This window comes from Convolutriloba macropyga, chromosome 12 (assembly GCF_964194025.1).
Source record: "Convolutriloba macropyga chromosome 12, txConMacr16.3, whole genome shotgun sequence".
NCBI classification, from domain to species: Eukaryota; Metazoa; Xenacoelomorpha; order Acoela; family Convolutidae; genus Convolutriloba; species Convolutriloba macropyga.
In genome coordinates, this window is record NC_134479.1 from 791,312 (window position 1) to 807,176 (window position 15,865).

Consider the following 15,865-nt stretch of genomic DNA (forward strand, 5'->3'; position numbering starts at 1 on the left):
ATAATAATAAAAGTATTCTCTTTCCTATTATTTTTTAATTATATCATAACGAAGTTCATCTGACATTCCATCTGTACAATTATAATAGTTACTATTTAATTCAGTAATTATTTTATTGAAGTTATGTTCACATTTATATATTTCATTAAAATTTTTAAATAGATCAGCTCCATTTTAAGTTGTTAAATAAATAGTATCACAACTCATTCTTGCTGTATTAATTATTTGAGCTGGTTTATGACACATTACAATCATTCGAATATTATAATGTCTGCCTTCTGTGAAATAATAGGCTATATCCTTATTTAACTTATCACCCATATCATCAAAAACAATTACACTATCTTTGAATTTAGACTTATTTTTTGAAGTGATCATATTTATATCACATTTATTAAATCCAATATAAAACTCGCCAGTCTTAGGATCTATCCGATCTCTATCATATTTACATACTATGATTATATTTTTAGCTTGGTCTCGGTTCAGATCTTGATCTTGGTCTTCACCCAAGTATAATTTTAAATATTGTCTAATGAAATATGTTTTACCTGTTCCAGTAAAATAATATTATATCCAGTTGAATATTATAATGTCTACCTTCAGTAAAATAATAAGCTATATCCTTATTTAACCTGTCAACCATATCATCAAGTACTATTACACAATTTTGAAATTTATGCATATTATTTTTTGTGATCATATTTATATCACATTTATTAAACCCAGTATAAAATTTATTAGACTCAGGATCTATCCAGTCTCTGTCATCTTTACACACTATAACTATGGACCTTTGGTCTTGAACTTGATCAGTGAAACTGCTTCGCAGATCTTGATCTTGAACTTGATCATGGTCTAAGTATAACTTTAAGCATTGTCTAATAAAATATGTTTTGCCAGTACCAGTTCCACCATAAACAATAGTATGTAATGGTGACTTTTCATATTCAAATCTAACTAGACTCCTATTCATAAATCCACCAAAACTTTCTTCTAGTTTTGTATATTTACTCGGTATTGAATCATATATTATAAAACAAAATCCAATTATGATAATTAAAATAAAAAGTATACCTCCTTTATCCAATTTTTATATATAAAATTTATTTAAAAAAATGCTTATCCTAACTTTTGAAGAATTCAATAATAAATTTAATATTTATAATAATGCTATGAGTGATATTAGAATAAACGATATAGGAAAAGATATAAGTCTAACACCAATTGAAATAGTAATGAGAGATCAGACTCTAGATAACACAAGTGAACCTAACTTCAACATTATTGTCAGTCTACATCCAACTGATGGTACACATTGGGTTTTAGTTATAAGAAGAGAAGATGGTCCTGTGTATTACTTTGATAGTTTTCGTGTTGAGACCTCACCATTATTTTTAGAAGAATATGTTGATCTCGGCTCTAATGAGAGAATACAACAATATGATGAATCTTTTTGTGGGGCTTAATGTTTATATATGATCTATCTCATTGATAGAGGATTTAGACTTAAAAGTGCTTTGAATATTCTAGTTAATCAAGTTAAATGTCCTGAAATATATAATGAGTGTTTTTGTTTAGGTTGTCATGTTAATGTTAATGATAATGTTAATGATAATGTTATTGATAATGTTAATGATAATGATAATGATCTAAGAAGTAGCTTTGCTAGTAATGATAATGATCTACGAAGTAGCTTTGCTAATAATGTTAATGATAATGTTACTGTTAAGGATAATGTTAATGATAATGATCTACGAAGTAGCTTTGCTAATAATGTTAATGATAATGTTAAAGATAATGATAATGTTAATGATAATTTTATATATCTATTTGGTGAAAAACATCACAGGGGTAAACCTAACAACAAAGAATGTCTTAGTAACAATATCTCTATATACATAAATGAAGATCTACAATCATGGCTAAATGATGATAATATAATTACTGAAGCTACACTCCCAGAGAACTTTCGATTTATAATATCTGGTCCTAGTGAATGTGGGAAGACATTCTTATTAAAAAAACTAATTCTGGCTAGTATATTTTGATAAGCTATACATCATTTGACCTACTGGTGATCAATATATAGGTTTAGAGAGTTATAATCGACGAAGTTGCAACTCTGTTGACCCAAAAGCATATATTGAGTTTGTTAAAGATATAAAAGATTTACCATCCCCCGATAAACTACCCAAAGACCTAAAGAAACTAGGGATATTCGATGATGTTAGAGCCAAAGAACCAGTTATTAATGAATACTTTTATAGGGGTAGACAATAATTGTCATATGACATATCTTAATCAAAATCTATTCACAATAGATAGACATTGTTAGAGAGAACTGTAATCTATTTATTTTATTTGAACAAAGAGATAAAGTCCCCATATCTATATATCAAGATTTCTTTAATAATGTTGAACTTAGTTATAATGATTTTGATATATGTAATAAGGTATGGAAAGAGCCTTATAATTACATGTTCATTGATATAACTAAAAAATAAAACTATTAATGGTAAACTAAGAATTAATTGGGATCGGAGAGTTTTGTAGTTGAATTATTTAATTATTTCTATGTCCATGGCTATTATTATAGATAGAGATTGAACTATAACCATATCATTAACTATAAATATATTCTAAATCAAATGTAAAGTAAAACTCAATACATCACCATTAAAGTCTATAGGTCTTCCATGCTCATCTTTAAAATGAAACTCTATATATTCCATTCTATCTTTAGTTACTTTTTGATACAAGATATTATTTGGTATAATATTTATCAAGCAACCTGGTGGTTCTGTTAGAGTAAAAATATATAGTATGTCTGTGTTATTCCCATTATCTTTAACACCAGATATCACATTACAATGAATATTAATAGTACTAAAACCCATAATATCAACAATTTTCTGAGATGTATATTTACCTTGTTTATATACTTTTTTCTAAAGCCTAGTAATGGGGCTATTGAGTTTTCTACATCAAAGCTAATTGCCCCCTGTTTTATTTCCATTAAACATTTCATCGTATTCTTATCAGGTTCTATTATAACATTACCCTCAGTTTCTTCTTTTATTAATTCTGCTATGTCAGTTAACTCATATGCTCCTGGTGTAATAGTTGAATATAGCAGCGGGACTCCTTTATAATTATAATTAAGGACAGATGTAATGTTTGAGTCAGTGTTATTGTTAGAGCTAAGAGGTTCTGCTATTGGCGAAGCCGGTCCCCGGATTGGCGAAGCCAATTCCTGGATTGCTTCACCTTCTATAACAGTACTAGCATATAAGAATTGATTATTTCTCCTACTCACATTAAACACCGAATTATAAACCGATAATCTTATTAAACCTAATTTTGTTGTATTAAGTATAGGTTCACTAAAGTTAAACTTTTTATTGGTTTTATTATTCTAAAGTTAAGTGTATGTTCTTCTTTAGTTTTAGTTAAAGCATCATGTATCTTTTGTAGTTCCCATAAGATTAAGTTATCCGTCATTTTTTGACTTATAAAAGTCGATTTTAATTTGGATACAACTTATGGTTATAATAATGATATACACAAAATTAAGATTATAAAATATAAACCAAATAATCTAGCAACAATCAATACGGTTAGTACCAATATTAATATCATTCTCACTAGAGAACAGAATCACTTAGATTTGCGTGATTCCTATCTAGAGATAGAGTTTGTTGTATTAGATGATGCTGGTGGTGTATTTGCTAATGATGCTAACATCAGATTAGTTGATTATGGTATGATGGCATTGTTTAGTTCAGTTAAACTTGAAACTAGTGGTTGTAGGACTATTGAATATATAGATCATTGTCATCCTAATCTATTGATGTATAAGCTATTAACTAGTATTTGTGATGAATATGAGAGTGGTTTTGTTAGAAATCAAGGCAATAGAGATAGTCAACTTAAAGGTGACCTTATTGCTGCAGAACGAGGTCATATGTATATGATGATTAAGATGACTGATCTGTTTGTTTTTGTAAATGATTTAGAAAAGATTATATATGGTTTAGGATTTAAACTAATATTAAAAAGGAATAATAATGATAGAGCTCTATATAGAGTGAATGCTAATCCTGGTGCAGTTGCTAATGATGCTAATATAGAAATTAGAGATATATCATGGTGTGTGCCCAGTATTGATCCTAGTAATGACAATAGAATTATTGTGCAAAAGGGTTTAAGTAAAAAGAATAATGTAGACTTTGGCTATTATGAAAGAAAGACATTTTATAAGAATGTACCCAATGCTACTAACTTCTTGTTTGATCTCGGTATGGAAAGTGGCATGGAAAGAACACAATATATAATAGTTGGTTTTTAAAATAATAACGTTAATGAACAAACTCATGATGCAAGTACATTCCATATAATGAATGTTACTGAATGTTATTGAAAGATTGGTAGCGAGTTTTATCCTGAGGATAGAATGAATATTAATTATAGTGCTAATAATTATAATGAGGCTTTTAAAGAGATTGTTAGCTTTAATAAAGATTATAATGGGCTACCACATAATATAAAACCATATATAAATCATAGATTATTCAAAAGTAGTTATAGAATATATGTATTCGATACTAGATATCAAAGTAATCATATAGGACCACAACCAGTACAACTTAATTTTAAATTTAGTGCTGCAGTTGCGGATGTTATATGTCATGCATTAGTATTAACTAGAAAGGTTATTAGAGTGAATAGTGATGGTAATAAGATGGTTGATATAGTATCAATTATAAATATAACTATGACCCTAGTCATTATTTTATCTCTAGCTATAATCATCTGCGAACGGACTTCGTCCGTGGCGAGCCAATTTGCAAAACAACTTCGTTGAGCAGTTCCTGATTAGCAAAGCTACTTCGTAGATAATTATAATTATAACTATTTCTTACTTGTCTTAACAAAACCCCTAGCATAAATAATATCTAGTTTCTTTTTCTCTAGAGATAAGCCTCCAGCTTCAAGCTTAATCTTAGCTTGGGCCTAACCCTAGGCTTCGAGCTTCGCTCGCTGGTGGAACCCGTAGGCTTAGGCTTATTCATAACAACCAAGGGATTATACTTTTTAACTTCCATTATTTTTTTTATATATAGAAATGAGTCTTTTAAATAAGTTCAAAACTAATTCATATTGTGTTGGTGGTAGACATTATAGTGGTGCTATTAATATAAGTTGAGCTATTACTTCAAAAGGTACTAAAATGTTAAAGGGTAATTGTGTTAAGTGTAAGAGAAATAAGTCAATGAATGTATCTGATGCAACAATAGAAGCAGAGGGATTGAAAGATTTCTTTGAAAAAGTGTTGGTAGGGCTACAGTTAACTTTGGAAAGAATGTTGCCAATAATCCAGTAAGAGCATTAGAAATAGCAAGTAAAAGAGGAAGTGCAGCTGCATCTAGAAACCCTAGAGCTGCTTTATCAGCCACACCTGATTTAATTAAATTTGCAACTACTGGTGAAGGCATAAAATTAGTACAGAAAGGTAGAGTGCTATACTTAGGTACAAAGAAACATTAGTTCAATTCCAGATCTAAAAATAGATCTACCTCTGATGGTAGATATTAATACTAATATTATTATCACTAAAATTATGGTGAAACATGGACAAAGTCCCATTATTATAACTAAACACCAAAAATTAAGTTAAAAAAACACTCAATTTACTTTTCTTATTCTCCTTATCTTCTTCATATATCTGAACTAATTCATTTTATTCATCATTATCTAATTTATCATTCATTGATTTAGTATATAGTTTATTAAACTTGTCACTAAACTGTTTACTTAAAATATACCTTCGTGAATACTATATTATTTTATTTCTTATTTTTGTATTAATTGTTTTTGATAATGAACCACAAACAGTTGCTGTAGCAAAAGCTGTTGGTATAGAATATGGTAATCCTATACCTGTTAATGCAACTGATGTTGTTGTTGCCGTTGTTGCAATTGATGATAATAGTATTTCTGTTATCTCAGCTACGTTAATATAATTTTTATATCTACTTAACTTCTTATTATAGTTATTAGTTTGAGTTTCATAATAATTTCTAATATCTTTTATAATGTTAATATTGTTGTTATATTTATTATTAGCTTGGATTTTTTCATTTATCAATCTTTCTGATACAGATGATAGATCTGGGTAAAGTAATCTCTCTCGGTGCTGTTGGTTGACTCATTTTCAGTAGTAAAATAACTCTCAATATCTTTCATTATATCTTGTTGTTTAAAATCATAATGCATCTCTAGTCTTGCTCGCTTTATTATCAACTAACGTACTTTGTAAAAGTAAAGCTATTATATATTGTACTATTGTCTTTTTATTCTTTATAAGTGCTTCATCAACGGCAAAATTAGTCTTTTTTTTAAATTTCTTAAATTCTGTTAGACCCGTAGTTAACATATCATCTAGTTGTATGTTAGTGATATTCTGATTAAACTTATTATTATCAAATTCTTGTTTTAATTGATTATATTTAGAGATAGTATCAGCAGCAACATTATAACAAAACTTAACAATATTTGTGACTTCATTTGCTGATTCAATAAACGCATTAATTAGTTCATCATTAACTTGTGTTTCATTTAGTTGTAATGTTTTAGTTGTGACTTTATCAAATTCACCTTTTCTTAGCTCAGTTATGTTTCTACTTAAAATGTCTATTTTATTAGAAGAGGATAATAAGTTATTGTCACAATGCTCTCTATTAACAACATCTTTTTCATCTATCGGAGGATGTACATTTGTAATTTTATAGGTATCCTTCAGGTCAATATTATCGTTATCTTCTAAGAATAGTTGACAGGCCTTACATGGTGATAGACTAATATTTGATGATGCTTGTTTAGCCTGATTGAATCTATTCCTTGTCATCTTTGTATTTATTTACAGAAAGAATTGAATCTACCAAGTAGCTGACCGTAGGTCTATCGGGGAACCCGCAACTATGTTGATCCAGCTTGCTGGCTTTTGGACCTCCGGTCATGCTTCGCCATCAGGGAACCTGCTTCGCAGATGACCGGAGGTCTATATTTAATGATTCTAAAACTTTATTATTAGGTTCAAAGTCAAACTCGGATTTTAATAGTTCCTGTTCATAATACTTACCTTCTATTATCTCTCCATTCATATCTTCTATCTTATAAGTTGGTGGTTGTGTGTTCAAAACTTCATTAACTTTAAATAGTTCTCTATTCCAATTAGAAGTGTAACCTTTAGAAAAGATATTACGTTTATCTGCATTTCTAACATAATCACCAACTTTAAGTTTGGGTGTTGCTTTGGTAGATTTAATCTGCGAAGCAGTTTCACTGATATAGTATCTAACTTTATCAGGATTATTAGAAGCGTCAGCTGGTGTCATATTAATCGTTGAATGAATGTTATTGTTATAATGTTACAACAGCATGATTTAATATTTTTACCCAATTACCATCACCATTGATGAACATAGATTTATTTATTATGTAATAATGTTCTATTGAATCTCTCTATAAACACAGCCTTTAAATCACTATAAGTAGAATATAATTTTTTAAATATGTTTAAATATGTAGAATATAAAGATTTAGATGTTTTATTGTGAAACTCACTACCTCTTTCTACCCATAACTTTTCTGGTTTTCGAACTTCTAAGCCACCTTGTGGACTTTCAGAGCCACCCTGTGGATGTTCACTTAATACTATTTTAAAACAATTAGTTATAGATAAACCAGATTTATTCTTTAATGGAATAGCCCATGCATATTTTGTGAATATATCTATAACAGTTAATGTATACTTATAATTATTATTGTATTTAGTTAGAGATGACTTATCAATTAAATCAGCTGAGCATGTTTCATCTTTTTATAATGGTATTAATCTTTCTCTTCTAAACTTTGTTATTTGAGGACTGAATACTTCTTTAGCTAATAGTTGTTGTTTTTCCATCATTAATTATTTACCATAGTTAAAAACAAAATTATCTAGTTGCTGTTGATTAATAATATTCATAGATAATAGTTGCTTAGATATATCTAGCATTTCATCATATAATCCATCGTGACCAGCTTTTGTTTCTAGTATTAATAATTCTAGTCTTTCTACTTGATTATTTGGGTCCACATAGTGGTGGCAACTTCTTTGCTCGGCTTTGCTAAGACCACTAGCTTCCATTTGTTCATCAGTCTCATAATCAGTTTCTTCTTCTTCTTCTACTATCCCTTGTTCATAATCACTAGTATCACGACGATATATTTTATCTTACTGGAAGTTGGTATTGATATAACACGAGAAGTGGGTTCACCGATACCAGAAAACATTCTTCTTATAACTTTCGATCTATTACTTTTAGTATCCCCTCTTTGTTTATAACCAATATCCCTTAGAAATTGTTTTATTTTGTTTTCATCACCCTTTATATCTCTTTCGGTTACATCTTTATTAGTAATAAATATAGAAAAACCCTTTGAAAAATCATAGACTTTACCTTTCATTTTTATACCAGGGACTAGAGATACATCTACATCATTTATTTTAAATTTGTTTGAATTTGGATCAACTGATATTAATCGGAATTGTTTATTTGTTTGTTTACTCATTAGTAATAAAATATCAATCATATCATTGTCTACGGCAAAAGTTTGCCCTCTATCATCTTTTAATGTTGTATGTGGATCGGGTGTGGGTGTTAAGAGGGCGGCCCGTTCATCAAGAAAGCTGTTTTGTTGACGGTGTCCTCGACTCTTTAAAGTATTAGTGTTACTGTCTAGCACAGCCAAAGTTTTGTTTTGAAGAGCTTGCATTGTTTCAGCGTTTGTATTTAAAGTTTTAGTTAAAGGATCAAATAACTCTTCTATTCCACCATAATATTCTTGTTGTTTTGATTTATCTTCTAATCTATTTCTTCTGTTTAGTTTTTGTAGTTTATTTAATTCTATGAGTTTATCTAGCCTAGTTATTTTTTATAAGGTCATTTTATAATCTAATAGCGGCTTCAATTAACTTTCTATCATCATTAATGGTTAGTTCTAGATTATTTTTAACCAATAGGTCTTTGTCTCCATCTAATAGTGCATTCTTAATCAGGGAACCTGCTTCAAAGATTTTGTTTACCAGATCTCTTTTGAATAGATATAGATTCTCATCATGAGGATAGCTTTTAATATTATTTACATAAAATCTTTTATCATCAAATGTGTTTAGACTAATCTTACTTGTTTTTGTTGTTGGCATGTTATCGCCAACTTTTTGTATTCTACATTGATCTACACTTCTCTCTGTGTTATACGTAAGTGCATTATAATACTCCCCTTGTTTAGCATTGTTACAATTCTTTATTCCTTTCTCTTTAGTATTCTTAGGATAGTCTTTGAAAGTAAATGTCTTTGGTGACAGGGCTATAAACTCTTCTATAACTTTACTACCTAATTCATGTTTGAATTTACCTGGAACTTTATTATTATTTTTGATTGGTGGCTCCAGATCGGACAGATCCATGTGCTTGTCACTAACTTTACCTTCCGTATAACTTAATACAAAACTATCAGTATCCATATAATGGAGTTGTAGATCTTTGAGAGATGGTTGAAGAATATTATAGAATACATCTTACATGTGTAATTTACTTAATTCTAAGATAGTAACACCTACATATACTGGAGAATCATATTCTATTTTTTTCTTTATATATTCAATTTGGCTATAATCTCTGTATCTAGTTATATTCTTAAATGTTGGTTTACCTATACTTTTCATTATCTTTTCTTCATCGTGTAAGAACTTACTCTGAAGGAAGTGTAGGGGATTCATGCACATTCTTCCATATAGTAACACATACATATACTGGAGAATCATATTCTATTTTTTTCTTTTTATATTCAATTTGGCTATAATCTCTATATCTAGTTGTATTCTTAAATGTTGGTTTACTTATACTTTTCATTATCTTTTCTTCATCGTGTAAGAACTTACTCTGAAGGAAGTGTAGGGGATTCATGCACATTCTTCCATATAGGGAGTTGTTCATTAATTTGCTTACATCCTTTTCTGCTTCAGCTTTAGCTGTTGCTCTTTTATTAGCATTGTTTTGTATATAATCTCTACATATATAATCTTGTTTAAATTTAATTACTCTGTATTTTAGTTACTTTTACACCCATCTTAACATAAGAATTTTAACATCCTATAATGAACCATGTATTCTGTTTTGTTGTTTTGGTCTAAGATTAATTTCTCTGTTTTTGTTTTGCCTTTCTCTCTTTCTCGGTATCCCAATTCATTATCATTTATCTTTCTCTTATCAGGCATTAATGCTAGTTGCTCTGTTCTATCTTTACATGTATCAGTATAATCAATATCGCAAACTATATAATAACCGTGATCAATATCAGCTGGAGTATTTAATATAGTATCAAGAGTAGTAGTAGTAGTAGTAAACTGGAAGTCCTTATAAGGTAGCTTTTGCATCCTTGCATAGCGGTATAGGTTGTTTGCATCAATGTACCAGATATTACTGTTATGGGACCTGTTTCACCATTGTTGACTATCCGATCTCCAATTATACCGCATATGCCTCCTCTCTTTGCTTCAACAAAATCATCTAACATTTATCTTGTAATGTATCTAATGTAACACTGCTTGACATTAATCAACAATCAAAACTATAGCCTGATAGACTAACGTAATGTAGTGGGTTGAGCTTGAATTCTTTCATGCTTAATTTAACATATTCATTCGTGCAATAGTCTAATATTTCGACATCGTTCTTTAAATACTGTATAGTTAGATCTCTACCGGTTTTATGTCTGTTTTCATTATTAAAGTTATCTACTTCTTCTTGTGTTGGTAATTTATTATGTAGTGAGGATTTGAAGTCTTCTATTTTTGGATTACCTATAACTTCTTGGTAGGTATTTTTGCTACCATTGGCAGCTTCGCTGTCATAGTCATCTAAAACCAAAGTATTCATATGGATATAATGTTTTAGTTTTACACCCATATATTTTCGCCATTTGATATAGAGGCATAGCTAAGAAGTTATAACTATCTAAGAATTTAAGACAACCAATGCTAAACATCTTAGACTTGCCAGCAGCTAGTGGTATGTTATTTACTTTTCTTTTATCATTATTCTGTTTAAAGAGTTCACTGTATAGTAGGTTGAAGTCATAGCCAGAGCCATTGTGGAATATTTCAGGAATGGAGTTTTGTTGTTTGTACCTCAGATTACATATTCTACATGCTGGTCCTCTATATTTACCAGTTTCATGACAATGATCTCTTAATTTTTTAATATATGTTTTACTGCAGATATGACAAGTGTTATTAGTTTCATGATATAATTTATCTTCTTCATTAAATATCATTTGTTTGTTGCGCTTGAAGTTATTCTCAGTTTCTGTTTCTAATAGATCACTAGCAAATCCTTTGATACAATCAAGACCGAAGTAGTATTTGAAATTACAGTGCCATGTGTAACCCACATCTATTGGTATGTGTTCAGCTATTACATATTTTTTTGTCATTAGTTGCGACTTCAACAATGCAAAATTCTATATCAGCAGTTATAATATTTTTTATATTCTGACGTTTGTGTTCGTTTATAAAAGTAATATGTTTTTTTTGGGCAAACAATCTCTGGATTGAAAGAGTGGCAACATACATGTTTATCATATTTAATTTATGAATCAAACCAATATGTACATCTATCACAATAATGATATTTAATGTTATTTTTATTTGGTCAATATAACAAGGTTTCTATGTTTTTAATTAGAGCACAGTGTTCTACTCCAGCATTTTCCCAAAACAATATTCTGACATCTTTTCTATCTTTATCAAACTCATCCACTGGTTTAAGTAATTCTACTTTGCCATTACCACAAGGTGTGTATATTGAAATATTAATATTATAAAATTTCTGTATTCTCAATAAATAACCAAAGTCATCTTCATGTTGTTGTCTTGGTTCAATTAGATTATTTACATGTTAACTTTCATGTGTTGCATGGTGTGGGGCGGGATGTAGCAAAGCAGTTACAGTTAGTTGTAAGCAATTGTATTTGGAATTGCGTATATTTAATATCGATTTAGAGTTCGATTTAGAGATCAGGTGGTAAATCTATATAACTACCAATAGATGCTTTAGTTGGTTCAATTTTTAACTGAATACTTCTTAATCCGAGAAACTCAAAGTCGTAGCCATAGCCTTCGTATATTTCCTTTTGGAAATCTAGCCATTGTTTGAAGTCACCGTAATCATATATAGCCTTATTAATAATATAGTCAGTGCTGAAGAATATTTTTGTAAGCTTAACTTCATCTTTGGTTCTCTTCTTGTACTCACACTCGGCTGTGACCTTATATTTAAAACTTTTCTATACTGGTAACATTTTTTAATTTCATCTAAAGAATTAGTAACAGCTTCATCTATATCTTCAATGTAATTTCCAGCTTTATCATTAATATAAAATTCGCTCATGTTCTGGCTAGAGTTTATATCAAAGTATTCTGTGTTTTCTAGCTACATGCGATTGTGACTATTTGAATGGGTAGTTAGCGCTATTTTATTCCTATATTCTTCATGACATTCTTTACACTCATACCTAATTCTGGTGTAGATAGTATCATCACCTTTAGTTTTAGTTTCAGTTTTAGTTTTAATAATATCCTTAGTATTATCTTCAGGTCTGAGAACGTAGTCATCTTCATCTGATTTATACACCCTTTCCCTAGTTTCAGCGGTGAAGCCGCTTTGTGGATCTTCCACTTCATCCTCATACTCCTTTCTCGCCCTGTTTAAGTGTTCATCACTTAAATTATGTTTAATAAATTGTTTCCTTGTTGCGAAGGCCAAATCACAAATATAACAAAGGTTTACGTTTTCTACTTTAGATATCTTTATTTTTATAGACAAAAAATTCATTTTTGAAAACATACAAATTAAGAATGTCTACATCAGTAAAATGTGGTGGTTGTAAAGATAAATCATGGAGAAAATGTTGTGATAAATGTTTAGATAGTTTATTTGATTGTTATATCTGTAAGGGTTACTTTAAGAATAGAGATTATATTAATCATATGAATATACATTATAATGATCCTAGTCTATATATAACTTGTGTTATGTGTAATGAAAATCAACACATCAGCGGATTTAGATATAAAAATTTTAAGTGTAGATTATGTATTTATTTACATAGATATAGATATACACATACCAAAGATAGATTCGAGGAATATGCTGAAAGATTTAACATAAAAGTGTGAAAAAACGAAAAAAGTGGTGAATTTGCAATCGAGCTTATTATTATTTTCTAGAATTAAGCCATTTCATAGTTTAATGTTAGACTTAGAGTGAATATGTAGTAGTGGATAAAACAAGGATTCCGGCAATCAGTCAAATTTGGCCCGATCCGACATGTGCGATTAGCGTTTGGAGAAAGGGTCGAATTTTACTGATGGCTGGAATCCTTGTTTTATCCACTACTTACAACTTCTATCCTGCGCCTCTCCTTCTATCATGTGATTTCGGGTCGTTTCTGGAATTCTTCCGACTGTGTTTTTTCTTCATTAAAGAAAAATTTATTTGCTTTACCTTAGTTCACAGCTTTTTTAACATTTTGCATGAAATCTCTACATTTCAACATTTTTTCTTCAGGCCGACCACCTCTTCGCTTCTTCAAAGTGCTTAAAAACAGCAGTTGAAAAAAAGCAATCTAAAATGATCGAGTCAGAAAATGATCGAAAAACGAGATCCAAAATACACGGGATAAAACTGTAAATCCTCTTTTTAAGGAACAGAAATGTGTTTAAATATGAAATCCAATCGAAATGGAATGCACTTCAAAATATTTTTCTAAGTCATTCAGTTTTCGGCTGTTTTTGTTTTTGATTGCTTTCCATCGAAGTTTGAAGAATTTTTTGCAACGTGTTTGTCTTATGGAAATTTTTTGCCTGGCCGTTTTTGCGTTTTCAGACTTTGGTGGGATTATCTTCTTTCAATCACAATCGGAGTTATGGCAATGAGGACTATTTTCCGGCAATGTGCCGGGCAGAAATTCTCTTAGGGTTTTGATGTGCCTGGATTAGCTTCCACTAAAAGGGGTGATGATGATGACAGAATTGGAGTGTATGTTGTGTTGTGGTTGCAGGTGGAGATAAAAGGACACATGAATGACACTTCTACTCGCTACATAGACTGTATGAATCTGCCTGTGAGTGGAGAGAAGTTCATCATCCACTATCCCTCCATGGCTTTCTTCTGTCTCACTCTCTACGAGGAACTCTCCAAGTCTCGCAAGTTCTCCTCAGACTTCGTCATCCCTGTCACTTCCATCGCTGCGGGATTCAAAGGCAAATACCTCTGCTCTCATCATCATTATCATTACTCCCATCATCCAACTCTTCAGTTAATTTGGATGTTTTTTATTATAGCTGCGAAGCTGTAAGCTGAGCGTAGCTATATTGCGGTGCTCTTGGTTTTTTTTGTTTCGTCGTCTGATGCTCTTTTTTCGTTTTACATTTGTTCACACAGGCTTCTGTGGAATGAATTTTAATAAGCTTTATTAATTTATCGCTAAATTTTTTTAGCCTAGTTTTTTGAGCGGCGTCGATTTTTTTTCAATTTAGATCTGTATCTGTTTATCTCTATTATGTGGCACGCAGGTCTATTCTTTCGCAGCTATTCCGGCAATCTGCCGGCTATATTCTAAATATCATGCCGGTTATGTCCTCTACCTCACCTCTTCCAATGTCACACACGAGCAAGTGTTGTTATTATAGCTGCGAAGCTGTAAGCTGAGCGAAGCTATATTGCGGTGCTCTTGGTTTTTTACAATTCAAAGAATTTGAATTCTATTGGGGCGCTGTCTTTTTTTAAGATCTGTTCACACATTAGTAGAAAATAATAAGAGCGTTAAGAGCGGGGGGGGGGGGGGGTTATTCATGCGATACTAAACATGGGAATATAGGGAGTGATCATGAGTGGGCATTCCTAGGATCTTGAATATGTGATTTCAGGAGGTCATGGTGAGAGGATAATCCTGTGATACATGGGAATATAGGGGGGTGATATTAATTGGGTCTTTTACGATACTTAAACATGGGAATATAGCGGGTTTTTTTACGATACTTAAACATGGGAATATAGGGAGTGATCATGAGTGGGCATTCTTAGGATCTTGACTGTGATTTCGGGAGGTCATGGTGATTTCAGGAGGTCATGATACATGGGAATATAGGGGGGTGATATTAAGTGGGTCTTTTACGATACTTAAACATGCGAATATAGCGGGGTTTTTTTACGATACTTAAACATGGGAATATAGGGAGTGATCATGAGTGGGCATTCTTAGGATCTTGACTATGTAATTTCAGGAGGTCATGGTGAGAGGGTAATCCTGTGATACATGGGAATAAAGGGGGGTGATATTAATTGGGTCTTTTACGATACTTAAACATGGGAATATAGCGGGTTTTTAAGTGGGGTTTTTTTTTACAGTAATTAAACATGGGAATACAGGGTTTTATATCAAGTGCGTATTTTTTCGAGGAATAAACATGGGTATACAGGGATTATCCTAAGTGGGCATAACAGTATAGGGGTGGAAAGAAGAGGGTGGAGTTATCGTAAATGGGTCACCATTGAAAACCAGTGAAATAGATTTGGTGGGATTAAATTACAATTTCTTTCAATATTTTTGTTTTCTATGTATCTACCTCTACAACAAAAATTTGTTGATTAGGTTGAAGTTTCATTTTTCAAGGAGCGCTCAATGGCAACGATTGCAACGGTAGATTTGAAAAGTATTCACGAATTATACCAGGAAGTAGAAAAAGAATATT

General features: G+C 30.8%; 2 protein-coding genes across 4 annotated transcripts in view; one reads left to right on the forward strand and one right to left on the reverse strand.

Annotated features, from left to right (window-relative positions):
• Positions 1–15,865, reverse strand: part of LOC142351238 (116 kDa U5 small nuclear ribonucleoprotein component-like) — a 664,445-nt gene that overhangs the window by 636,936 nt on the left and 11,644 nt on the right. The gene's annotated exons all lie outside the window — the stretch shown is intronic.
• LOC142351237 (uncharacterized) overlaps positions 1–15,865 on the forward strand; it is a 427,767-nt gene that overhangs the window by 242,203 nt on the left and 169,699 nt on the right. For all 3 annotated transcript variants that reach the window (XM_075403377.1, XM_075403378.1, XM_075403379.1), the window contains one exon: positions 14,173–14,374. In XM_075403377.1, the coding sequence (XP_075259492.1) occupies positions 14,173–14,374 (202 nt within the window). The remainder of the gene's footprint in view (positions 1–14,172; positions 14,375–15,865) is intronic.